Source organism: Podarcis pityusensis, assembly GCF_964106645.2.
Source record: "Podarcis pityusensis genome assembly, chromosome: 3".
NCBI lineage: Eukaryota > Metazoa > Chordata > Lepidosauria > Squamata > Lacertidae > Podarcis > Podarcis pityusensis.
Window position 1 is genome coordinate 7,488,025 of NC_138026.1, and position 27,229 is coordinate 7,515,253.

Genomic DNA, 27,229 nt, shown 5'->3' on the forward strand with positions numbered 1-27,229 from the left:
ACCACAGCCAATCACAAACAAACAACCACACCCTAGGCCAACGCCAAGCTCTCTCACCACCAAAGAAACACAGATGAACAGCAGAGAACCTGCACGAGCAACACTGACACCAAACCCTACATACATTAAGCAAAATAGAAACATCGCCACCTGACCCCACCCCCACCCATTTCCCCCCCCTCCACCCCTTTTTCCTCTCTAATGTCTCAACAAATGAAACTGATTTGTAAAAATGTTACATGGAAAAAATACGAGAGACATTACACATACTTCTGTAAAATCTTTAATAATAATTAAAAGAATAACCTGGACCCAAGTTGTTAAGGACTTTCAACCTTGAACTCCACCTGTCAGCATATGGGCAGGGGGAAAGCATGGCTTATAACCATTGCTATCCAAAGATGATGGATGGAACAGGCAACAGAGCTTGCTGACTAAACCTCAGTTGGTGACCAGAGTTATCCGGGGAGAATCCTACCTCAATATTCTTTATCCTAAACAAAGCGGAAAAGATGTGTTGTGATACCATTGCTGCCGGGTCACTGTCCTTAGGAAAACTTCATTGTTTTTGTCTGGGTCAAATATCCCAGGCTGCCACTCCACAAGAGCACCTCTTAAAATGTGTACTCAACTCACTTAATTTAACAAGAGAAGCTCTGTTCTCTGAGACTTCTGGAAAAAGAAAATACATTGGTGGTTATTTCCCCCACCCAGTTTGTGCTAAGAGCTCAGTGTAAACAATGTTATTATTAGTTTATACTGTATTTTTAAAAGTTCTTAACTTACCATGTACACATGATTCTGCATTTCCTTCTTCCGGAAGAGGAAATGAGCCTGCTTTCATGTGATTAACAAGCAGAGGGATTTGCGAAAGTGACAGCTGTATAAATGCAGCTGGCGAAACCTTTGCATTGTCAGATGTGTTTGAATTCTGCTGGAGCAGAAGGAGCAGCGCAGAGATGGAACCCGAGCGAGAACCCAGGCGTATCAGGGAAGGATACCTCGTCAAGAAGGTACGTGCGAACCATTTTGGACAAAAGCTGTGGGAGGGCAGTGCTTGATCTGAGCAAACTGGAATGCCGAGTTCACTCTGCTTGAGCTTGTGAACCTCAGAGCTATAACTCTCAGGCAGAAGGACAGGGCACATACGTAGAACGTAAAACCCTTCGTTAATCTCGGTAATATTTATGTTTGAAATATAGAGTGCCTTTTGTTTTCTGTGAGCATGCAATGGCAAGCGGGGCAGAGGACAGACATGCCTCTTCCACGATAGCTCGGTTGGTAGAGCATGAGACACTTCACCTCACGTGAAGTGAGGTTCAAGCCCCATGTTGGGCAAAAGATTCCTTCATTTCAGGGCGTTGGACAAGATGACTCTCGTGGTCCCTTCCAACGCTACAATTCTATGGTTCTATGTATGAAATTATGCCTGTTGTGGAGAAATTGGATAGAGAGACATCATAATCCAAGAAGATGGGTTAGCCAAAAAAGCTGGCATCAGCTGGTGAAGGGCAGGCTTTAAGTACAAATAATAAATATTTATTTGATGATGCTGGATGAGACCACAGAAGACTGAACTTAAAGCAAGTGATCTTTCTCTCTAAACCAATGAGAATCCTCCGGGGTAATTGACACCCACATCCCACAACACAGGATTGATGGAATGTTTGATGAGTAGGAAAACCCTACAAGGAAATGCCCAGACCACAAGACCAACTAAGATGGCAAGGGAGGAACCAAAAGAGGCTTCTTGTGTGCTGATAAGGAACTTGCCAAAGCAGAAGCTTTTCTGTTGGGGAATTCTAAGTGCCACAAACAAGAACAAAAGAGTTGGCGCTTCATCTTTGCCTAAAGTTTATTTTGGACATTTATACCCTACTTTTCTGGGGCAATTCATATGAATTAATGCCGAGGGCCTTCTGGCGGTTCCCTCGCTGTGAGAAGCCAAGTTACAGGGAACCAGGCTGAGGGCCTTCTTGGTAGTCGCACCCACCCTGTGAAACGCCCTCCCACCAGATGTCAAAAAGAAAAACAACTACCAAACTTTTAGAAGATATCTGAAGGCAACCCTGTTTAGGGAAGCTTTTAATGTTTAATAGGTTATTGTATTTTAGTGTTTTGTTGGAAGCCGCCCAGAGTGGCTGGGGAAACCCAGCCAGATGGGCGGGGTATAAATAATAAATTATTCTTATTCTTATTATTATTATTATTAAAAACAAACTTAACAAGAAAACAGCAGTGTCATAACACAGTGTTATAAACACCATTATCAACAGCAGACAAAAAACATATCAAAGGCTCAAATAAAAAAATGCCCACTGGATTGAATTAGTCTTAAAAGCAGGAGAAGGCATGGGGCCTCTTTTCACAGGCTATTCCATAGTTTAGGTGCCACAACTGAAAAGACCTCTCTTTAGCTGGTGAAGGGGAAACCAGAAGGGCCTCAGAATCAAGCAGATTCATATGGAAGGGTCTAGGGTAGAATGTGGCCCTCCTAGCATCTCTATCTGGCCCTTGGGACTCTCTCCAGGCCACTGCCCTCAGCAGCCATGCTCCACATGCTTTTGCCTGGCTGGAATGTGCTCTTTCCCTGCAATAATGCCTCTTGCTTGCCTGAATGAAGTTATCTGTGTGTGTGTGTGTGTGTGTGTGTGTGTGTATACTTCTGACTTTTACATGGCTAGAATGTAGTCAGCTATATTATAATAATAATAATAATAATAATAATAATAATAATAATAATAATAATAATTTATTATTTGTACCCTGCCCATCTGGCTGAGTTTCCCCAGCAACTCTAGGCGGCTTCCACAGAGACCAAAAATACACTAAAATGTCACACATTAAAAGCTTCCCTGAACAGGGCTGCCCTAAGATGTCTTCTGAATGTCAGGTAGTTATTTTTCTCTTTGACATCTGATGGGAGGGTGTTCCACAGGGCGGGTGCCACTACCGAGAAGGCCCTCTGCCTGGTTCCCTGTAACTTCACTTCTCACAGTGAGGGAACCGCCAGAAGGCCCTTGGCGCTGGACCTCAGTGTCTGGGCTGAACGATGGGGGTGGAGACGCTCCTTACAAAGGTAAGAAATGAATTTAGGGAATACACAAAGCAAAACACAGCCATTCTTCCAGATTCACACTTCTCTGAATTTTGCCACTTCCCTAGCCAAGAAATATATGAGGGTTAAATGTGGATAAAAATACATATAATAATAATATTAACATACAGAAATGCATTATATTCAGGGAGAGTGTTTTGCAAAAAATATATGTGTTAGTAATTCCACATACCAAAAAAACTTTTTTACTGGGAGAAATTAGCACTAAAATGTGAGCAAGTCTTCACGGGAATTTAGAAAGATAAATATTTGCACATTCCTGCAGAAATGACATGAACCTAAGTTGGAAAAATGAGATGCAAATGAACCCAAATCAATAGATCTATCTGGGGCTGGGTTATGACAACAGATGTGGGGAGGCTTTCTCATCTGGGGCATGCTGGCCATGGGCTTGACTTACCAGCAGAATATATGTGGTACAGCTCTCAGGGTTCGACAGGTGGGGCAGCTGGGAGTAGCCGTTGTGTTTAGGCATGTGGTGTAACAGACTCAAAGGAAAGGAGAAGTGGTATTTTGGGGAAGTTGCCCAGAGGCCACACTTCTAGTTTTCTATCTCTTCCCCTCCTAAAAAAAGAAAAGAAAAGAAGTATTATTCATTTGAGAATAATATTCAGGGAACTTCTGTCTTGGCTCTGTTCTTTGATTGATTGAAAGAGTCGGCAACAATGGGTTAAAACAAAAGCACATGGGGGGGTTGTAGATGCAAAAGAGGCAAGGTCTCCTGCTTCTTTACTAATTGCATAGGAATTTCAGCAAGTGTAGCTCTGCGTCTATATAATTATTTAAAGTTACAGGAGTTCTGTCCTCTTTTCCATCTGACTAACCTACTACATCATAGGAAGTGAAACCAATCCCTCCCTCCCCTACATGAACTCAGTTTGGGTTCCAGGGGTTGGGGTTTCCAAAGCCAAACTTCTTCCAGCTTGCCTCAGAAATATTACTGCAAGCTCCAGGCCTGCGTGCCAGGAAGAGAAAGCCCTAGTCATTTGATTATCAGTTCTAGAGAGCACAGTTTGTCTCTCCTGTACATCACAACCTATGAAGCCCTACAAGCTTTTCAGAAATGAAATCTCCCATTAATTATTTCCAAGCCAGAGCCTACGAGTCTCTTTTGGGACGGTGCACAATGCGTATGAGGATAGAACTTTGGGAGCAGTTCCGAAGTAGAGAGTAGCCACGATTTCAATGTAGAAAATCAGACTCTACATGAAATAGGACAACATTGCCATTATAAGCCGTAAGGTATCACAGAAGGCAGCAAAGATTCTCTGGCCTTCGTGCACAAAGAACGGACATCCCATACATGTAAGAAGATCAGACGCAGCATCATTTGAGTCACTGTGAGAGATCTGAAATGGCAGCTGCCTTGCCTTGGTCATGGTGCTGCCGCTGAAGCAAAAAGCTGCCTGTCAGCTAATATAAACTGCTTTGCCAAGATGTGCCTGCAAATCTCCAGATGTCCCTGACCCTAACCAGGACCGGCCTAGCGGTTTGCATTGCGAAGCCTTACAGTATGAATAGGTAACAACAGCAAGCTACGGAGAAAGCAATTAACAGTATACAATGGACCTCTGAAGCTATAACCCTATACAGTGGTACCTCAGGTTAAGTACTTAATTCGTTCCGGAGGTCCGTTCTTAACCTGAAACTGTTCTTAATCTGAGATACCACTTTAGCTAATGGGGCCTCCTGCTGCCGCTACACTGCTGCTGTTGTATTTCTGTTCTCATCCTGAAGCAAAGTTCTTAACCCGAGGTACTATTTCTGGGTTAGCGGAGTCTGTAACCTGAAGCGTACGTAACCTGAAGTGTATGTAACCCGAGGTACGACTGTACTGAGTTACTTGGGACTCAAGGAAGCTCAGTGTAAGTCCGTGGGCTGTAAATCTGAGTGTGTGACCAGGGGACAGAATCTCAAACCCAGGGTTGAATGCAACCTCTCTACTAGTCCTCAGAATTGCACTACATGTCACAAACAGCATACATATTGTAACGAAAGAGAATGCTTCTCGCTTTCACACGGGACAGCACCTTGTGGTTTTCTCAGCTTCTTCAGTTGAGAAGTGCTGGGGAAACTACATGATTTCCCTGTTAAGTTTTGCTTCTTAGTCTCATGTGAGTACAATTATGTGACCATAACTGTACTGTGGTGAGGGCAAGCAAGTCTCTGCTGCTCTGAAGCACTTTCTTGAATGGTTATGTCTCATGTTTCAGGGCGTTGCCCTGGCACTGAAAAGGGATTCTGGGCTCAACTTTTACCGTGAGCACAGCCCTTTGTGTTAACTTAACTCCTTCTATCCAAAGCGACTTTCCTTTTCTTTTTCTTTCTAATGTGTTTTTATTAAAAGTGCATACCGTCTCTCTGTTTCCAATCACAGAGGCCTTCATGCAGGTCAGTTACATTCAGTGTGACATTACTGGCCAACGTAAAGGAGCAGTCATCATTCAAAGGCTGTCATGCTGGTCCCTGAGCCTTATAGCGCCCTCTCTGCCCCTTCCACTTCTCTCTCCTTTCTGCCTCCCATCCAATCCCCTGGAGCAACCTTGACCTGAGCAAGCAATGACATCCTTCTGTGGTGTGTACAGAGCTTCTGAACTGAGCCAACATTATGCCTTCAAACCATGATTGAATCAAATAATTCAGAAACCCCAGTATGGGCAGCAATTAATTAAAGCTTTGTGGGTCTGGTTTTAGAGACCTCTTCTTTTCAACTGCTTTATGTTGTAGTGCAGTCCTGCTGGCCACTACTTACAGGTACACAATAGATCATATATATGTTATTTTCCTAATCACAAATTACCAGCCTCTGTCGAATAATCAGGGACATCTTGTTTTTAAAACCCTGTCCTAAAGCCATACAGCCGAACACGCCTGCTTTCTTAATATATCGGTATGTTAGTTTTTGCTTATTGGAGAAACCTCAAAACAGCCAGTATAGTGTGAGAATTAAGTAACCAAGCTAGTTGCTTCACACTTTATACAGAACTGCGAAATTGCAAGTCACCACTAAATGCTGTTCTAACCTAACCACTGTTCCATAATGCTCAGCACTCCTTTTCCCTTAACCCCCTGCTCCCCTATTATTTTTCAGACTACCGCAGAGATCACATGGCATTTGATACAAAAATTATATTGTCTAAGGTGTTTGTACTGTATATCGGGTCAGTCAAATTCCTCTCCCAGCTCTAGGAATAGGCACAATTTACTTAGTTATTTAATTTGCATCTTGCTCTTCTTCCCAGAGGAGCCCAGTGCAGCAAACATCAAAATTTTTAAGAGTAAGGCATTCTTCCAGAATGGCAGCTGGAAAAAGGAGGAGAGGACTTCTGCAGGAACCCAAACCTCTATTGTGTCTGTGCCTGCTGTATACTCCTTTCATTTCATTAAAAGGTGGAATACGCACCTAAGGACAGATCAACCCCATATATACAAAGCACATTTGATGTACATTTAAAGCATCAGCGTTAAAGGTCAGCGTTTTGATTTGGATTTCGGCATCAGTGTCAGCCCTTGTGAAAAGATAAGTGCCCAATGGTTCCCAAGCAGTTATCTTTTCACACGGGCTGACATTGATGCTGAAATCTAGCATCGCCTGAGCTCTGCGAGTGCAGCTTTCTCCCGATTGAAGTGCAGAGTGTTTGAGGTCCGTGACATTCGCAGGGAAACCAAAATGCTTGTTTCCAAAGCAATTGTACTACCAACCTTACTGCATGCTTGTGAAACATGGACCGCTTATAAATGCCATCTCCGACTCCTTGAAAGTATCCATCAATGGTGTCTCCAAAATTTTTTACACATCACTTGGGAAGACAGGTGAACTAATACCAGTGTACTGGAAAATGCAAAGATCACCAGTGTTGAAGCAATGATTCTTTCAACATCAACTTTGTTCGACTGGTCATGTTGTTCAGATGCCTGATTATCGTCTTCCAAAGCAACTACTCTATTCTGAACTTAAAAATGGAAAGCGTAATGCTGGTGGTCAACAAAAGTGGGTTAAAGACTCTCTCAAGGCAAATCTTTAAAAAAATGTAGTATAAACACCGACAATTGGAAAACACTGGCATGCGAGCCAATTGGAGAACAGCCTTTACCAAAGGTGTTGTGCTCAAACTCAGGATGAAAGGGAGGAAGACATGTTGTGTAAGGATGTGTGGATCCAGAATTGGCCTCCACAGTCACTTACAGACTCACTGTTAAAACCATGTTCATGGAAGACCATCTTACTCGGATATGAGTGATTGCCAAAGAAGAAGAAGCTTGGGAACCATTGGGTTCCACGACAGAAGAAAGGAACGATCTAAATGGCAGGGGGTTGGACTCGATGGCCTTTGTGGTCTCTTCCAACTCTATGATTCTATGAAATGTATGGGTGGGGAAATGAATAAATAACCCTAATAACCCTGTATGTTACATTGTTTTTAGAATCTCCTTGTGACTTTGGGGATTGATAGGTGCTTGACATGTTTTGGGTAAATAAGGATTTATTTAGATGCAACTTCATGAAAAATGCTTTCATTGGCATTGTCACAGGATGCATAGATAATTTTGCCTTAAACTTGTTTGCATACAGGGTAGCATGTTTAACACCTGGAAACCCATGTGGGTAGTCTTGTTAGAAGACGGAATTGAATACTTTAAGAAGAAGACAGACAACAGCCCTAAAGGAATGATTCCTCTGAAGGGAAGCACCTTCACAAGTCCCTGCCAGGATTTTGGTAAAAGAATGGTGAGTATGCATGTTTTCTGAAGTACACTGAAGAAAGCAGGCAGGAAGGTGGGGGGTTTAAGCTATGGATTAGTTTTTTTCCACTGTAGTTAAGATATTGTCAGATCTTGCTGGCTGCATAAGCTGATACTAGCCTTCCTAGTGTTTAGAGAGGATGCCATGCAAATTCAGCCCAGCAAAATGCTAAGACAGGGTGGGGAACCAGACGATTTTGGACTCAAACACCTATCAGCTTCAGCCAGCACGGCCAACGGTCAGGGATGATGGGAGCTGTAGTCCACCAACACCTGGAAAGCTGTTGGCTTCCCCAGCCCTGTTCTAAGAAAACAATGCTGGTTGTTTTCTTTCTAAGGATAGACTCAGGGCTTATTCCATTTGCCCTGCCTCTTTCCCCTGGGGTAACCCAGTCAGAACAAGTAGCCTTTGGGTTTTTCATGGATTGCTGTTCCAGTTTTGTGGTGGGACAATGGCAAAATCACTTGGACCTGTGGCTAGAAAGATGGGGAAAGCAGAAAACCAAAGCATGGGATGAGCGGAAGGGTGGACGAGCCCTTGCTTGACAGATTTTTATTGTTATGGGAATTTATATGAAACAGAGTTGTTAAGGTCCAGCATGCATCTTGACTATACTTTGACAGTGCAGTTCTTCACACAGATAAAGAACTGGGGACTATTGATATTGTGGTGAGACAGCTTCTCTGTCTCCGAAAAACTCACATATCTGAGTAAGGGGCAGTAGGAATTGTTGGCTGGAACTAATGCTCTTCAGTTAGGAGGAACAGCAGTCTGAGCATGTAACTGTTGCTGAACTGTATGGGACCATTTCTTTCCAAATCAATATGTACAAGATCAGACTGTGCTAGTCTTCCAAGATTGGGGCAAATTGATTCAGTGTTTCCACCCCTGGAACACTGTAGTAGTCTGAGTGCTCGGTGCCTTTCTTAGATATCCGTCTGGGCAGAGAAGTCAGAAAGATGATTAGATCACTGCAGTTTTCCAGAAAGGGCAACATGAGAGCAATAGTTTAAAATAGTCCTACTTTGGAAAGCATGCATGTGATCCCAAGTCCCTTTCAGTTCAAACGGTTGTATCCAACTTAGAACAAACCCATGAAAATGAATGAACCTAACCAAGTCATTTCCATTAACTTCAGTGGGTCTACTCTGAGCACTCCTTGGATACAACCCTATTTTCTTCAATAGTGTGTGGATTGTGCTAATTCCCTAGCCTAAGATAAATTAGATACCCAGCTTTTGCTATGTTGTGTCTTTGTGTATAAACAATAAATCAGCATGAATGTTTCCTGGTTATTTCTGTATTGCATGATCAAACCAAGGTTGCAGGTTTGATGGGACAGCTGCATATTCCTGCAATATAGGGGGTTAGAGATGATCCTAAGAGTCCTTTCCAACTCTACAATTCTATGATTCTAAGAGCAGATAATGGTGTAAAAATTCTATTCTGTTCCATACTACTTTACAGTTCCTTCCCAGCTTGCCCAGTTTAAGCAGTTTATACTGCTGTATTTAGGCTGCAATTCTATACATACTAAGGGACGCGGGTGGCGCTGTGGGTTAAACCACAGAGCCTAGGACTTGCAGATCAGAAAGTCGGCAGTTCGAATCCTCGCGACGGTGTGAGCTCCCGTTGCTCGGTCCCAGCTCCTGCCAACCTAGCAGTTCGAAAGCACGTCAAAGTGCAAGTAGATAAGTAGGGGTCCCTTTACCTCTATACATACTTACCTGGGCATATGCGCCATTGAACTTGGTGGGAATTACTTCTGAATAGGCAAGAACATGCTTGTTCTGTTTTTTGCTTGCTAATATAAGCTGTGCTACCAAATATATGTAAGCTGCACACACACTGTACCTTTAGAGCACATTATTTCTCTGAAAGAATTCTGAGCATTGTAATTTGCCTTTCAGAGAGTTATAATTCCAAGCAACACTTAGCAAACCACAGTGCCCAGAATTCTTTGAAGGGGGAAATGTGCTTTAAAGGTTAGGGTGCATGCAGCCCTTATGCAATGGACAAGTGTAAATCATTATGAAATGGTTCTCTTCTAGTTTGTCATGAAGCTCACAACCGCCAAGCAACAGGACCACTTCTTCCAAGCCTCTCATCTCGAGGACAGAGATGTCTGGGTGAAAGACATCAAGAAGGCCATTAAGTGCATCGCGGGAGGGCAGCGGTTTTCTAGGAAATCCACCAGGAAGTCTATTAAGCTTCCAAGCACCATCAACCTGGGGTTCGTTAAAATAGACTTCTTCAAATATTAATTTAAAAGGCAGGAACATATTCTCTTGTTTACTTAGGGGCTAATTACACACATGGGATGCGGGTGGCACTGTGGGTTAAACCACAGAGCCTAGGACTTGCCGATCAGAAGGTCGGCGGTTCGAATCCCCGCGACGGGGTGAGCCCCCATTGCTCGGTCCCTGCTCCTGCCAACCTAGCAGTTCGAAAGCACATCAAAGTGCAAGTAGATAAATAGGTACCGCTCTGGCGGGAAGGTAAACGGCGTTTCCGTGCGCTGCTCTGGTTCGCCAGAAGCGGCTTAGTCATGCTGGCCACATGACACGGAAGCTGTACGGTGGCTCCCTCGGCCAATAAAGTGAGATGAGCGCCGCAACCCCAGAGTCGGTCACGACTGGACCTAATGGTCAGGGGTCCCTTTACCTTTAATTACACATAAATGTGATACTATGGTTTCAAAAAAGAAAAGAAAAGCAGCCTTGAGAGATGGAAATTTGGGCTGGAGAAGTGATGGGGAGGTAGAGGAGTGTGTTATCCTTTCCCCAGCTCTCTCCCCCCCCCCTCAGTCGCATATCCCAGTTGTTTATCCTCCAATGGAGCCTGAAAAAAATACATATTAAAATTGTGAGTAGAGAAAGGATTAAACACACACACACACACACACACACACACACACACATCCTCTTCTCCAAATTCCCATCTCTCAAAGCTGCTTTTTATTTATTTAAAGGATATATGTGTGTGGAGCTATTTTAACGGCATTCACGCTTGGGTTGTAGTAATCTGGTTTTATTGAGTCATCATTTCTTTGCTTTCCTGTGACAGTAGCTGTTGGGCAGATATGTAGGCACCAGGCATTATCATAAAGCGAAGCTTTGTTTCCCCTATTCCCAAAACTCACAAGAAACTCAGAACCTGGCTAGAACAAAGCACTGAGATTACAAAAGTTAAAAATATTAATTGACAAAAGAGGAAGTTGACTTTTTTTGTTTGTTTCCAAGTCCACTTGCAGTTTGACTTTCACTTAGATTCAGTTAGGGTAGGAACATAAAGAGCCCTGATGGCTGATTCCAAGAGCCTATATATAGCCCAGCATCCTGTTCTTACAGTGGCCAAGCAGATATGTGTTGAAAACCCACAAGCAGGACATGAGTAGACCAACACTCTTCCCCACTTGTGGTTCTCAGCAGCTGGCAGTTAGAGCCATCCTGCCTCTGAAAGGGGAAATAGGTGCTATGAATTTGTCTAACATCCTTGTAAAGCCATCCAAGTTGGTGGCCATCACAACATTCTGTAGAAGCAGAAAGTCCAGTCTTTGAGGGAAGCAGATTTATTGTGCAAGAGCTCCAAATCAACCTAAATTGTGCAACCTGAATTTGCTGGAATGTGATTGAATCCCACCTGAAAACAGGGAACAGCCTGGAAGCAGCCTGTGTTTAGACTTATGTCTGTATGATTATCACAACTGTGTTGTTGTTGTTTAGTCGTTTAGTCATGTACGACTCTTCATGACCCCCATGGACCAGAGCACACCAGGCACTCCTGTCTTCCACTGCCTCCCGCAGTTTGATCAAACTCATGCTGGTAGCTTCAAGAACACTGTCCAACCATCTCGTCCTCTGTCGTCCCCTTCTCCTTGTGCCCTCCATCTTTCCCAACATCAGGCTCTTTTCCAGGGAGTCTTCTCTTCTCATGAGGTGGCCAAAGTATTGGAGTCTCAGCTTCAGGATCTGTCCTTCCAGTGACCACTCAGGGCTGATTTCCTTCAGAATGGATAGGTTTGATCTTCTTGCAGTCCATGGGACTTTCAAGAGTCTCCTCCAGCACCAGAATTCAAAAGCATCAATTCTTCGGCGACCAGCCTTCTTTATGGTCCAGCTCTCACTTCCATACATCACTACTGGGAAAACCATAGCTTTAAATATATGGACCTTTGTCGGCAAGGTGATGTCTCTGCTTTTTAAGATGCTGTCTAGGTTTGTCATTGCTTTCCTCCCAAGAAGCATGGACAAAAGCTTTCATAGAAAGGCCACTTATTAGTTGTCTAAGTTATAAAAGCATGAGGTGAGCCTCCTTAAAGGATGTAGGCTTTTCCTATGCCTGTCTAAGGCAGGGGTAGGCAACCTAAGGCCCATGAGCCACAAACAGCCCACGGGGGTCATTTAACCGGCCCACGAGCCACCTGCTCAGTGAGTCCCCATCTGCTATGCTAACCCGGCACAGTGTGGCGCTGGGACTCGCTTCTGTGGCGCTGGAAATCACGTCTGCGCATGCACAGATGCCGAAAATCATGTCTGCACAGATGCAGATGCCGGAAATAATGTCTGCGCAGATGCTGGAAATCGCGGGCGCATGCTCATGCGCACACAGTCCAGCCCACGGAGAGATCTCCGCCAGAGTGAACTGGCCCAGGTGAGGGAAACCTTGCTGACCACTCCTGGCCTAAAGCATCTTTCCCCCTGTCTGCTACATTGTCAAGTGGGTCTGGTAATTGCCTTGTAAATATGCTTTGTACTGCTGGCTGGGTGAGTGGTGAAGCAAGCCCATCGCCACTTCAGAAGAAGAAGAAGAAGAAGAAGAAGAAGAAGAAGAAGAAGAAGAGGAGTTTGGATTTGATATCCCGCTTTATCACTACCCGAAGGAGTCTCAAAGTGGCTCACAATCTCCTTTTCCCTTCCTCCCCCACAACAAACACTCTGTGAGGTGAGTGGGGCTGAGAGACTTCAGAGAAGTGTGACTAGCCCAAGGTCACCCAGCAGCTGCATGTGGAGGAGCGGGGAAGCGAACCCGGTTCCCCAGATTACGAGTCTACCGCTCTTAACCACTACACCACACACTGGACTCAAACCATATGCTTAAGTGATGATTCGGGTTTGACCAAATAAGGTAGAAGGAAATGCCTTCTCGCCGGTCAGGCTAATGGTCCATTAACACGATACCAGCTACCCTGACTGTCAAAAGCTCCCAGTCAGGTGTTGCTTTCTCAGCCCTAGATGACAGAGTCTTCCTATTACCCAGAAAATCTGTGCTCCACTATGAGTTATCTGCAGTCACTGGCGGAGGAAGGGGGCACGGGGGGGGCGGTCCGCCCCGGGTGTCATCCCTGGGGGGGGGGTGACATCACCCCCATCCCCCTGGGACAGCATGTGCCAGAGCAGCTAGCTCTGCCTCTGACGGCAGTGAGTGGCCTCATGAAAATGGTGCTTTTAAAACAGCCATTTTGGATGCCCCTACACAATGTGCTCTTTTTTGGGTTGTTCATCTGTATAGAAGCTCCCCACAGAACACATCTGATTCTATAATTAGGGGGTCATTAAGGATTGGAGTTTGAAGAGTCCCTTTGATGCATTTGCAGAAGTAATTTAAACCCCAAAGAGCCAAATCGAACATTGTTTCCTAATTCTGCCTCACTTCTCTCACTGCACAGTGAACTGTATCTCTCAATGAAAGACCCCGACAAGGGGATCCGAGAAATGAAGCTGGAAAAGGACAAGAAAATTTTCAACCACTGCTTTACAGGTAAAGAGCTCTTATTTTTCCCTTTCAAAAAATGCTCCGTTGAGTAAAACAGGTGCTATAAAATGGAGTCGCGACAGGAAGCAGTTTGACTGGAGGAAAATGTCAGTTGCCATTCCAAAATAGTTGAACCTGCCAGTTCCTGAGAAAAATGTCCTATAGATATTGGACAGAATATGGCGGCATTGAGAGGGAAATTGTTTCTAGTAGACAGAATATGAAAACCGCATGGTCAAGGCTTTCCGATAAAGTGGGCTTGAGTTTTGAAAGCTAATACCACAGCAAATTTGTTAGTCTTTAATATAGACTGGACACAGCCCTAAATACTTCATATAATTTACCGTATTTTTCACTCTATAGGACGCACCAGACCATAAGACGCACCTAGTTTTTGGAGGAGGAAAACAAGAAAAAAAATATTCTGAATCTCAGAAGCCAGAACAGCAAGAGGGATCGCTGCACAGTGAAAGCAGCGATCCCTCTTGCTGTTCTGGCTTCTGTGATAGCTGCGCAGCCTGCATTTGCTCCATAAGATGCACACACATTTCCCCTTACTTTTTAGGAGGGAAAAAGTGAGTCTTATAGAGCAAAAAATATGGTACATATTCACTGGCAACTGGAATATTTGGCAGAGCCTGGCTCAAGCCAAGCCCAGATATAGTCACCGCTGGCTTCATATTTCCAAACTGTAATTGCGATTTGAATTTAATTGAGAACACGTCTCTTTGATATGCTTAACTACTTGCAGTCTGCAGTACTTCATTTTGTGCCTGTCTGCTCACACACCTTGGTTCATTTCCTTGCCCTTAGGTAGTTGTGTAGTTGATTGGCTCCTGTCAAACAACTCTATCCGGAATCGCCAAGAGGGTCAAATGTTGGCATCTGCCCTGTTGAACGAAGGTTATTTTCAGCCTGCTGGAGATATATCCAAGAGTGCACTTGAGGGCCTGTCAGAAACTTCCTTCCTTGACCACGAAGACGCCTATTATTATTTTGTAAGTAGCAATGCATGACACTTCTTTGTGGGATTGCTGGAGGTGGGGCAGCACGGGAACCCTAGAAAACATAGCTTTTCAGACTGGCTGCAATATGAGGGTCTCATCTAACGCAGTCTTTGTGGGTAGGTGTATACTGTATATATGTGCATGTGTGTTGAAATATATGTCCATGTATATTTCCTGGTGGGACGCGGGTGGCGCTGTGGGTTAAACCACAGAGCCTAGGACTTGCCGATCAGAAGGTCGGCGGTTTCAATCCCCACTACGGGGTGAGCTCCTGTTGCTCGGTCCCTGCTCCTGCCAATCTAGCAGTTCGAAAGCATGTCAAAGTGCAAGTAGATAAATAGGTACCACTCCAGCGGGAAGGTAAATGGTGTTTCCGTGCACTGCTCTGGTATGCCAGAAGCGGCTTCGTCATGCTGGCCACATGACCCGGAAGCTGTACGCCGGCTCCCTCAGCCAATAAAGCAAGATGAGCACCTCAACCCCAGAGTCGGCCACAACTGGACCTAATGGTTAGGGGTCCCTTTACCTTTACCTTTACCTTTATATTTCCTGGTACTACACTTGGACTCCCCATTGACTTTTTTCTCAGGGCGTATACTCCACATTGCTTAATACAGTTTAAACACCTTTCACTACTGCAGTTGGTGAGATCAGAGCTGAAAGGTGGTCTATTAGGTGCAAACATCTTCAAATATTGATGCTAGCTGACTGGCCCCCAAAGTTTCATGATTCATCTAATTTTACCTTCAACCAGAATCCTTCCTTCTGTTTTTAAAGTGGATGTGTTAGTTATGCAGTAACAAGGATTGACTTTTGACTGTTACAGGATTGCAGCATTGGTTTGGTTTTTCCCCCAGCTGCCACAATTTTTTTAATACAATGTCTTGGCTACTTATATTTAAATCTCTGCTTCCCAGCCTTTAATTTATTGCAAAGCACTTGGGAGGAAGAATGATTTGGCATCCCTCTGCTTCAGCAGAAGCAAGCCAGTGTTCCTCCGAAAGCTAGTGACTGTGAATCACTGAAGTGCAAGAGCTGGCCTCAGTTAGCTGTCATTTCAGAGGAAGCTGCCTTGTCTTCTTCTGTAAATGTATTCTATTGATATCTTTGTGGGTATTTTCCTACCCTAAGAGGGTTAATTGTAAATATATGACTCCAACCATTTCCACAGGCCTTCTGGAAATACAGGGTTGAATTCAGTGAAGTTCTACTCAGGGTAAACCCATTGAGGTTAATGGGCTGAAGTTAGTCATGTCCATTTATTTGAAGGGTTCTATGCTGAGTATAACTAATATTGGATATTATGAGTGGGAATCAACAGAGTTGCTGCATGCATAGAATGTGGTCTGCTCATGCAATGGGCCTCCCCAGTGTCAGGGACTGGCTGGATCAGGAGGAGTGGTGGAGGCTGCCAGCCCAAGAGGATGGCAACTTAGAGTAAGGTTACCAGATTTTTCTCATATAATCCAGGGATACTTTTTTTTAAAAGAGAGGGAAAAAGTTATTATTATTTTTTTAAAAAGAAGTAATATCCTTCCTCTGGGCCCCGGTCTGCTCCTTTGGAGCACTAGCTGCCATGGAGTAGGCTCAGGTCGGGCTTGGGCTCGGCTGCGTGTCCTTGCCCTCCCAGTGCTCTCCTACCTCTCCTCCTAAGCGGTGGTGGTGGCGGCGGTGGCAGTGGCATGGCAAGGTCAGGGCTCCCCTCTTTTTTCTCCTTCCTCTTTCTCTCTCTTCCTTCTCCTTCTCCTCTCCTCCTCCTCCCTGCATCGGCTCCGGGGTTTTCCTGGCGCCGGAGTGCTGCTGGGCAGTCAGCCAGGTAGCCGGGCGCTCTCGCTCCCAGCTCGATTTGGGTCACGGGGGGGGGTGTCTGTGGTTCCCCCTTGGCAGCGGCAGTCTCAGCAGCCCGGAGCCAGCCTGGTAGCGCAGTTGGCTCTTGCTGGCTTCAGGAGCTGCTCGCTGCCGTGGTGCCCTCCATTTTGCCTCGCCGGAAGTCCCCATATGTATGATGTGTCTTGTGCCGTTGAACCAATCACACAACATTCATTCCCTACCAATAAATCTACAACACTTAAAATATAAATCCGGGGACATTAAATGAAATCCGGGGACATTCCGGGGACGGATTTTGTCCGGGGAGAGATTTGTAAATCTGGGGACTGTCCCTGGGAAACAGGGACATCTGGTAACCATAACGTAGAGCCCAGAGCCTGGGGGGGGGAGGGGGATTGAGGAGCAGTCAGCAGAAGGGATGAGCTGGAACTGATAGAAGCAGGAGACCTGAACAGTCAAGGGTGTAGAGACAGTCCCAGTCCTACAGACTCTCTTCCCCCTCTGACTCCTCGCTCCAGGAGGGTCCTATGCCAGACAGGCCCAGAGGAGGAGCTCACCCCCTCGACACAGCCTTCGTCTGCTTGGGAGGAACCCAGAGTGAGAGGATAGAGGAGAGGGGCATACCTAGGGTTTAGTTTCAGCAATGCCTTCATTGAGTTAAGATGAAACAGGGACACTGATGTATTGTTGGTAAGCTGTTGTTTTGCTAATAATAAGCTAATTTCATTCCGTGCCTTCTGTATATGTGTCTACCCTGTGGATGACCTGGTTCCTTGACAGCTCCTTGACACCCATCCTCTCCTTCCCCCCCCCACCCTCTAATCTGCTCTGGAAAGTAAGGGGAGCCCTCAGAACAGGTTGGTTGGGTGTGTGTGCGTGAATGGGGGCAAGAAAGAGGGGAAAGTCCCATTGCATGAGTAGACCTCATTCCCCATGTGCACACTCTACTTAGGACTACAATGAATTCTATAAAACCAGACCTTTGATTTGGTACATCCATCCTAGTGAGTTTGAGGTTCTACTTTTATCACTAAATGGAGCTTGCGGGGGTGGAAGTGGGAATGAACCTTCTCTTTCCCCTCTTACTTCCCCCTGTTCCACTGCTCGAAGACTTTTGGTATTGGAGTTTGTGGTGTGGATTTAAGCAATGAAGCGTGGGAAGATAAGGAGTAGGTACATTGTACTCCATCCCCTGTGTGCTTCACTTCATGACAAAAGTGCTTTATAACCAGTGCACAACTGTTTTTTGTTGTTTAGTCATTTAGTCGTGTCTGACTCTTCGTGACCCCATGGACCAGAGCATGCCAGGCACTCCTGTCTTCCACTGCCTCCCGCACTTTGGTCAAACTCATGCTGGTAGCTTCGAGAACACTGTCCAACCATCTCGTCCTCTGTCGTCCCCTTCTCCTGGCACCCTCCATCTTTCCCAACATCAGGGTCTTTTCCAGGGAGTCTTCTCTTCTCATGAGGTGGCCAAAGTATTGGAGTCTCAGCTTCAGGATCTGTCCTTCCAGTGAGCACTCAGGGCTGATTTCCTTCAGAATGGATAAGTTTGATCTTCTTGCAGTCCATGGGACTCTCAAGAGTCTCCTCCAGCACCATAATTCAAAAGCATCAATTCTTTGGCGATCAGCCTTCTTTATGGTCCAGCTCTAACTTCCACAACTAGTTTGGCCTTCAGTCTGGCCTTCTCAGTCTTCTGTATGCATGATTATCTAGATTGCCAACTTCATTCGCTGATGCTCTCTAAGGGAATGCTAGTTGCATAGCTGTTGGCAAGGTCCCATATAAACAGTCCTGAGATTCTACAACTCTAGCTGGCAACTTTTTTAAGAAAGAAAAACAAACACACGTCATATTTTTTTGCTGAACAATTTTGGTTGTGCCATCTGACTCACTCCTCCATGACAAGGGCTTCCTTAAATTAGGTACTCTAAATTTCTTTTTCATAGAATGCAGATGAAGAGAAGAGTTATTTAACCCTCCCTTGACCCCACCCCACCCTGCTCCAGTGTGACCAGGGAGAGGAAGAAAGAGTACTCTCCATATTCTGCATTTCAGTTGCTCAATCCATTTCGCTCGGATATTGACTTGTATGCACAAGAAAGCAAGGCGAGAACTTTCTCTGAGCCTCTACTGATCACATCGGAGAGGAAGTAACTTAAAATGCTGCTTGCCACAAAGGAAAAAGGAATTTGGTGCATACCGTATTTTTCGCCCCATAGGGCGCACCGGCCCATAGGACGCACCTAGTTTTTTTGGGGGGGAATAAAGAAAAAAAATTATTCCCCCCCCCCCCAGGCACGGGGCTGGGGCAGGGGAAGCCCGAGCTTCCCCCGACCCCAGCCCCCAGAACAGGCAGCTCTCCGCAAGCCTTGGGAGACCGGCGCGACTTCCCGCCAGGCTCCCACACCTTGCGGATATCTGCCTGAAGCCCAAACCAGGTCGGGGAACAGCGGGATGGCGGCGCTCAACCTCCCCACTGTCCCCTGAGCTTGTGGGGCTGGCGGTGGGGAGAAGCGCACTTCTCCCCACCGCCAGCCTCCAAACCAGGTTGGGGAACTGAAGCCCGGGGCGCGCTGTGCAGCGCGCCCCAGGCTTCGAGATGCAGGCTGCTATCCACAAGCCTAGGGAGCCCGATGGGAACTCCCACGGGCTCCCAAGGCTTGCGGAGAGCTTCCTGAAGCCTGGAGAGCAAGAGGGGTCGGTGCGAAAGCCTGCATTCGCCCCATAGGACGCACACACATTTCCCCTTCATTTTTGGAGGGGAAAAAGTGCGTCCTATAGGGCGAAAAATACGGCACTTCCTATATACATGCTTTCTTCATCATGCATGTATTCACTACGATGCATAAATCTTAGCCTGTAGTCCAGGTAAAAGAATGACAAGTGGGATCCCAATGCTGGGATAGGGGAGAGATTGAGCTCACAGCCTATTTGTTTGGAAGCTTTGGAAAGTTCAGCAGATGCTGACATTATTTGCTGTCTTATTTAGAAATATTTTTAACCTTCATTGCAAAGCAATGAATCTAGAGTAACACATCAAACTTGAAATATACTCGGAGTCGAGTGTGGATTTCATGCTCTTTATTCAGCTCATAGTAGCGAGGAATGAAAGTTCCCCCACAATATCTGTTTTATATACATTATTTGCACAATGGGCCACATGTGATTGGCTGATTCTGGGATTCTCCTGTAGGCCAATCAGGCTGCGGATTCACTTCCACCTGGAGCTGGATTGAGTGGCTCCTGTGGACCAATCATACTGCTGCATTGTTCTAGGACCAATCAGACTGCTGCATTCTGAATCCTATTGTTCTAGAACCAATCAGACTGCTGCATTTTGGATCCTATTCACTCAGTACATATCAAAACTATTTCAGGTGACGTTAGCAACATGGTCTTGTTCTTTCCTTAAAACAGGCAGACAGTGGATTCTTCAGTGAAGGGAATTCCAGTGATGATGATGGGATCTTCAAGGAAGAATTCAGAGGTGCAGTGGTCAAACAGGGATGTTTACTGAAACAGGTTGGTATAGACCTTGTTTGCTGTGATGGCTCAGAAAAGCAGTCAATATAGTACAGAAATATAAACCTTCTTAGGGAAACTGCCTATGCTGAAACCTCTCTTGACTCTCATAGCTGTGCTGTGTTGCTCAGTGGCGATCAGCTGGTGAAACAGGGCATCCTTCAAATCCCCCGGGGGGTGTGTGTGTCACAATTGATCTGGTTTTGCCCAATTCCAACAGAATTGCAACACTGCCGTCACGCACGGGGCATATGAAGACTTTATAACCATGTGACTCACTGAGCTTGTCACTTGCTTCATGCAATCCTAAGAAGAAATTGCAGCACTGAGAGGAAATGATTCCAGACTGAATCCACAGTAGAACTTTGGCCGTCAATTTTGAGGCACTTTCAGGAATATAACTGGCACAGTATCCAAAATGTGAAGGGGAAATGAATTCTAAATGTTGTGTTTTCTTTCTAGTACTTTAGAGACATTCTTCAGTCTGAATTATTTCAAGAGATACTGAGTTTTATAAGGAAGCAAAAGTACCACTTTTTTAAAAGGGTGTGTATTTGGAGTTACCCAAGCGAACACTTTTAAGAGGCTTTTTGGATGTAAGCATTGGTGCAAGAAAAGCTTGCATTATAGCTAGTTTGAGGCTGAACAATATATCGCCTAAGGTCTACAACTGACCTGTAAAAGCTGTTACCACAGATCTTCATTCCTTCTTGGGAATAATACTCATTATAGTCTGTGCTCTAGACCAGGGGGTCCCAATCTGTGGTCTATAGACCAGTGGTCTGTGAGGTTTTTTCAGGTGGTCCACAGCATGTTCACATTAAATTGACATATTGATTTTTTTATTGCTTCTTTAATTTCTTATATTGTACTTTACTGGATTGCAAATTGAATTCTGTGGAAGGCAAATAAAATATAAGAAATAAAGGAAGCAATGAAAACAGTAAGAAATCATACAGCATCTAGCACATCGCATTGCAATTGCTAAAACAGGCAGAAAGAATCATTAAGTGGTGATTAGCAATTTTCAAATGGTTCATGGGGAAAATAGTTTAGAGCAGTAATTGCCAAACTATAACGGCTATTTCCCACCCAAGAAAGAACCAGCAACCTTCTGAAAATGAAGATACTGTATGTGGCAATTGGTTTTAGAGGTCAGTTTTAATTGCATTGGGAATTCTATAGAAGGGTGACATATACATCCCTAAAATAAAATGAAATAAAATAACTTTTAGGGTCTTGATTGTGCTGAGGCAGCAAAAGCAGTAGAACTCCAGAAAAACCCATGGATACTCTGCTTCTGACATTCCTGGGATGCAGCCAGGGGATTTTTTTAGCAGAAACGTACCTTTTTAAAATTAAATAATTATTTTTTTGGCCAGGGGAGAGGGGAGCTGGAACAGATATACACCCCAAAATCCACCTATATCTGTAATCAATAAAGTTGTGGCCATTTCTAATCCAGATCCCTGTCTGCTTGAGTTTATGAATAATATCTTACATTTAGCCACTGCCCGGGGGGAGGGGGAGAGGTGTTGCAATGTGACTGGATCTGCAATAAACAAAAAAACCCCAAACTTACTTCTTCGTGAATTTCCCCAACTTTCTCCCGCAGAAAAAAACACTGGGTGCAGCTATCACAACATTCTCACTTAGCTACCACAGTGTTCTTCACTTCTGTTTTTGGGATTTGTTATTGCAGTGCAGAAAATGAAAGTCATATATTCATTACATTTATTTAGGGGCACCGGAGGAAAAACTGGAAAGTACGAAAGTTTGTCCTGAGAGAAGACCCTGCCTACATGCATTACTATGATCCTGCAGGGGTAAGCCCATTTTCTGTGGTTTTGCTGGACATTTGATATGAAACCCGCCTTCAGAAAAATTGGTTTGAATGGCAGGGTTGTTTATGTGAATTGTGTTCAGTTGCTGGGACCTCTTCTCTTGATGAAAAAAAAGGTATCTTCATTTTTAAAAATATCTATTTATTTTATTGAACAAGAAAAACCTTAAAATACATTCCATACCGACATACATTCCATACATTCCATAAATTATAAAGATTATAAAGAATTGAAATAGAAGGGGGGGGGGGGAGAAAAGAAGAAAAAGAAAAAAGGAATTAAAAGAAATAAAAGTATAAGTAGAAAAAGGCTATACTTTTATCTGAAGTACACATCAGCAAAAGAAAAGAAACTTCCAACTAAACCCATTGTACTATTTGACCTTTAAGCTATTATTTACAGTTTCCTAAAGTTGTTTCTCTTCATCTTAAATCTGACGTTTTCCAACAATTACTTTATATTACATGGCTCATTCAATATCTGCCAGGAAGTTTTCATTGTCACAGTACCCTTTGAGATATTCCTTAATTACTATCCATTCCTTATTAACTTCTTGTGTTGAGTTTCCTCTCACTGTTCCTGTTCTCCTTGCTAATTGTAAGTATTCTATCAATTTGGCTTGCCACTCAATCTTTGAAGGGATAATTTCGCTTTTCCAATTTCTTGCTATTAGAATCCTTGCTGCTGTATCTTCAGGGCTGTATATTCTAATATATTTTATCAACTTATTTATAGGTCACCTTTCAGGGCATAACCTCATGCAAGGAAGCTTATATGTAATAAAAACGCAATACAATGCAAAGTGAAACAAAATCTGAATGGCAGTAGTACAATCGTTATTTAAAACATGGACTAGTTAAAATAGGGTTGCCAAAAGTTAAAATCCAGACAAAGTTGTTGAGGTGTTTTTTTAGCGGGGGAGGGATTAGGTCAAAATTGTTGACTTCTTTTTGGGAACATCTCCACACAAAAAGGAAGAAGTTTGGGGGCTTTTTTGGAATTTTTTAGGGATTAATTTTTGAAAAATGACACCCCTCCCCACCATACATCTCGGTTTCCCAGACATTTTGCAAATTCGGCAAAAATCCACCTGGACGCCATTCTACTGGCTGATTCCTGGACATGTCCGCGAAAATCCTGACATATGGCAGCCCGAAGTTAAAATAAGTGAATAAAATAAGTGAATAGATTTATGCAGCCAAAAAAGCTGTATAAAACAGCTCTCTAGTTTAGTCACATTTAATAAATACCTAAATAAAGGGGAAGTATCCCAATTTTTTGGTTTGTGCAGTGAGTACAAAATGCACCTATTTCAGAAAGGCTTTGTCAAATGAGCTTCAGTCAGCAAAGTGGCTCCCATCCCCCAACTTTTGCAGCTTGTTCTGTTTGCACAGTTTTTCTTCCATCTGTTCTGACCCTTCTGCCAATACACTGAGTTCTAACGTTATGTGTCTGAGAGAGAGGGGGGAAAACCTTTTCATTATTTCCACATGGTTCATAATGTCAGTAACTCCCGGTGAAACCTACTTTCCTTCACCTTTCTTCTACACTGAAGAACCCCGATTTTCTGGTTTTACTCCTCGATTGCCTATAGCCCATAGCTGTCAACGTTTCCCTTTTTTTACGGGAAATTCCCTTATTCCGAATAGGATTCCTCGCAAGTAAAGGGGAAAGTTGACAGCTATGCTATATCCTGTGCCAACACACACACACACACACACAGCCATAGCCATGTCCATCTCATTCCAAAATGAGTTTTTAACCAAGATAAGAGACTCAAGTTCTTCATGATTTCCTCCTAGATCACACCATGGCCTGCATAAACAGACACACTGATGGCCATAATAATTTCTGTCGTGTTGGTTTCAGCTGGAAGCGAAAAATGGTTCCCAGAATGAGTTTTTAGCCAATCTAACAATGGTTTGATTTTGAATCATTTCAGGGGGAAGAGCCACTTGGAGCCATTCACTTGAGGGGTTGTGTGGTGACAGCGGTTGAAGACGCACCAGATGGTAAGCAGCAGCACATAGAGACTGTCCCTCGTGTTGTGCACGTTCATGCTTCATTCTAAGAAGTCTTTGTAAGACTTCTGGTGGTGCCCCTAGGCGGGTGCCTCAGACATCTTTCTTTCTTTCTTTCTTTCTTTCTTTCTTTCTTTCTTTCTTTCTTTCTTTCTTTCTTTTTCCTTCCTTCCTTCCTTCCTTCCTTCCTTCCTTCCTTCCTTCCTTCCTTCCTTCCTGTAAGTCTCCAGTCCTCTCAGAAAGAAAGTTGTGAAGCAAAATGTGCCTCCTGGTACTGAGGAATGCTTGGTTTTAGAGAGGAACAGCAGTGTATAGCTGACTTTCCATCGTATTTGTTAAGTTGTGGGTGAACATATCAGACGACACAGCGATTCTTCAGACAGCTCTTGTTTATTCACAGGCCAGAACAGGGCTGAGGGGTTCAGCCAACCTGCTTATATAGAGCTCCACTACAATGCAACAGTAACAACTTTCTGTAACTATCCAATCACTGAACGTCACTTTCAATTCCTTATTTGCATATGCAGACCTGAGTGAAAACTAGCTACAGTATCCCCCTGCTGGCCCAGGGTGAGAACTTCAGTACATAACACCATGCATAAGATTGTCAAGGGCAGGGCCGTCTTAACCATAGGCGCCAGGGGTGTGGGGCACCCCGGATCTGAGGGGCACCAGGCCAAGAGTCCGGGACCCGAGAATTGGAGTCCGGGGAAGAGCCCGCACATTGGTTGGAACGCCGCGGCGGGCTCTTCTGCTGTGGGCAGCTCTGCGCCGCGAGTTCGGGGGCGAGCAAGCCAGCGAGGTGCTGAGGTGGGCAGGCGGCTCCACCCTCCTGCGTGCCTGGGATTGGCATAGGGCTGCGGAGAGGCCCACCCAGCGCACGCTGCTTACACCACAAGGTGCCCAGCTTTGCTCAGTCGCCGACGCCTCGGGCTGGTTTGTTGCGCTGGGCTCTTTTTGTTTCCTGTTTTCTTTTCCTGAGCAGAGAAAAACGTGGTCTCAGCACCCTAAAAAAAAGTCAACAACTCTGGGCAACCTGGAGGGGGGGCGCCAGGCGGATCTTTGCATGCACTCCGCGCCACATATACTTAAGACGGCCCTGGTCAAGGGGTGGTTGCCACTCTAGTTTTGTGTTATGCCACATCCCCTCTATGGCAGCCATTTTGTGATGGGCAGCCCCAGCACGCTTTCAAAATTCAAAATGTCCCTGGTGGTCTAAAAAGGTTGGTGACCCCTGCTTCTTAACATATTCGAGGCCTGGAAGCAAATGGCTCAAACACTCAGTTTTGCTGATTCCCAAACTGGGGCAGTCACATGAAAAAAATCAGCATCTCCCTCTTAATATGTCAATTAGATAGAATTATCTTTGAATGTGAGCTGAATTGAATGTCTTTCCCCATCCCTATTTCCTTGTCATGAAGGCATTTTGATCTGTTCATTTATGCTTAAATCTGTCTGCAGGTAAAACCAACATTGGCTAGAATTTTCTTGTGATTTATTCTGTCTTCTCAGTACCAGTATTCAATATCCATACAATGCCTAAACAGAGCACGAGAGAGGCTTAGAAAAGGGTGGGAACAACGATACCATTTCTGAGCATTAGTGCTGGCGCAGGCTCAAGTTAGAGTCCCACCATGCTGGGTCACTGGCTTAGCTAACCACGATGCTGGAAGATATGACTCCCAATTTCAAATGAAATACAGGCTTATATATGTATGTAGAGTTGATTTTCTACGTGGAAATTGGAAGATTTTCAATTGTGTTTGCGAGAGTTGTGTGAAAATGGAAGAGACCATTGAGCCAGAAGAACTGAAACAGCTCCCAGACTCCTTTGCTCACAGTCTTCTTTTTCTCACAATTAGGTAAGAAAAATGATGTCGGGGGCAACCTGTTTGAAATCATTACTGCAAATGAGGTCCACTACATCTTGCAAGCAGCCACCTCCACAGAACGTACAGAATGGATCAAGGCTGTTCAAGTGGTTTCCAGGACTGGAAAGTGAAGAACTATAAACTCTAGCAAAATACGAGTGCCTCTTGTTCAAAGGGTTTCTCCACACAACTGGCTATCTGTAGCCTTGTTCTCGTTCACAGATACCAGGATGGTTATAACCCTGAAACTTTTATTTGACAATAACCTGTCTTAGAATTAGTACAGTATTTCATGGGCTTGTGTCCTGTTCGCTTTCTATACCTTCCCATTATCCAAAACAGGATCATTTGGCCTTGTCACAAGAGTCTGTAAAGTTTTCTCATGTACCACCAAGTAAATAAGATGCTACTTTAAGGCAGATGTATGACTAAGTGTTACATAACCTTTATGATTTCTGCATATGGTAGTGGTTTGGGGGGAATTGTTTGTAAAATGAGTTTTGTATTTTAACGAATCCTAACCCTCTTCACATATATGTGTATCTGTAAGAAACCCCAACTGAAGTAAATGGAGTTCTATTTGCCCTAAGAGTATTAAAACTACAGCTAATATCATGGATATATATATACATAGATATAGATATAGATATAGATATATTTGAAAAATGAACAAACTTGCTTTTCTGTCAGTTTCTTTCTTTCTTTCTTTGATGAGCCAATGAGAAGAATGGTGAGGATTATTATTTTTAAAATACATACATGTATAAAAATACACACGCTCTGTCCCATACGCACCCACATCCACACAGCCAGCACTACTGTGGTCACTGAATAAGCCACAGGCTTCAGGCCGCTATTCTAGATAAGAGTAGGGCTTGTAACTTTAACCCAAAGCTGTAACCCAAAGTTATGATGGGGAACTAGGGCTGGCCCAAGACACCTTGCTGCCTGAGGTGAACCAGAAAATGGCACCCACCCAGAACTGACGTTTGTCAAGGGTCCTGGGTTAGAGCATGGATAGGAATATCAGGCTCACGGAGGCAGGATCTGCTGCGCCTTCCAGCTTTCCAGAACCTTCCACTCTGGTTTTCCCTGCTTTTTTCTTTTTCTTTTTTGGAGTCTTTTTTACTTTATTTATACTTATGCATCATACAAATAAACAGAATAAAGCCAGAAATACATGGATACAGTCATACCTCAGGTTAAAGTTGCTTCAGGTTGAGCATTTTCAGGTTGCGCTCCGCAGTGACCCGGAAGTAACGGAATGCATTACTTCCAGGTTTTGCCACTTGCGCATGTGCATGCACAGACACTCAAAATGACATCATGTGCATGCGCAGAAGCGGCAAATCACGACCCGCGCACGCGCAGATGCACAGACACAGGTTGTGTTCTGCTCTGGATGCAAACGGGGCTCCGGAACAGATCCCGTTTACATCCAGAGGTACCACTGTACAAACATAATGACATAAACTGCAATTAAAAATATAAGCACTATACTCTCCTAAGAAA

General features: G+C 44.4%; 1 protein-coding gene and 1 long non-coding RNA gene across 2 annotated transcripts in view; one reads left to right on the forward strand and one right to left on the reverse strand.

Annotated features, from left to right (window-relative positions):
* Positions 1–350: 350 nt before the first annotated feature.
* Positions 351–27,229, reverse strand: part of LOC308473761 — a 29,474-nt gene continuing 2,595 nt past the window's right edge. Inside the window, exons 2-3 of the long non-coding RNA XR_013984293.1 lie at positions 3,519–3,682; positions 351–672 (exon numbers count right to left, since the gene is read on the reverse strand). This is a non-coding gene — a long non-coding RNA (uncharacterized lncRNA). The remainder of the gene's footprint in view (positions 673–3,518; positions 3,683–27,229) is intronic.
* PLEK (pleckstrin) lies at positions 850–26,306 on the forward strand. Its single transcript, XM_080999298.1, has 9 exons — positions 850–1,013; positions 7,692–7,847; positions 9,914–10,095; positions 13,531–13,622; positions 14,430–14,614; positions 19,877–19,981; positions 21,724–21,807; positions 23,768–23,837; positions 25,709–26,306. The coding sequence occupies exons 1-9, from the start codon at positions 960–962 to the stop codon at positions 25,846–25,848; spliced, it is 1,068 nt and encodes a 355-aa protein (XP_080855424.1). The 5' UTR covers positions 850–959; the 3' UTR covers positions 25,849–26,306.

Coding starts and splice junctions, on each gene's coding strand:
- PLEK (XM_080999298.1), top strand. CDS start 960: ATGGAACCCGAGCGAGAACCCAGGCGTATCAGGGAAGGATACCTCGTC. Junction 1,014..7,691: donor AAGGATACCTCGTCAAGAAG/GTACGTGCGAAC, acceptor GTTTGCATACAG/GGTAGCATGTTTAACACCTG. Junction 13,623..14,429: donor TTTCAACCACTGCTTTACAG/GTAAAGAGCTCT, acceptor CCTTGCCCTTAG/GTAGTTGTGTAGTTGATTGG.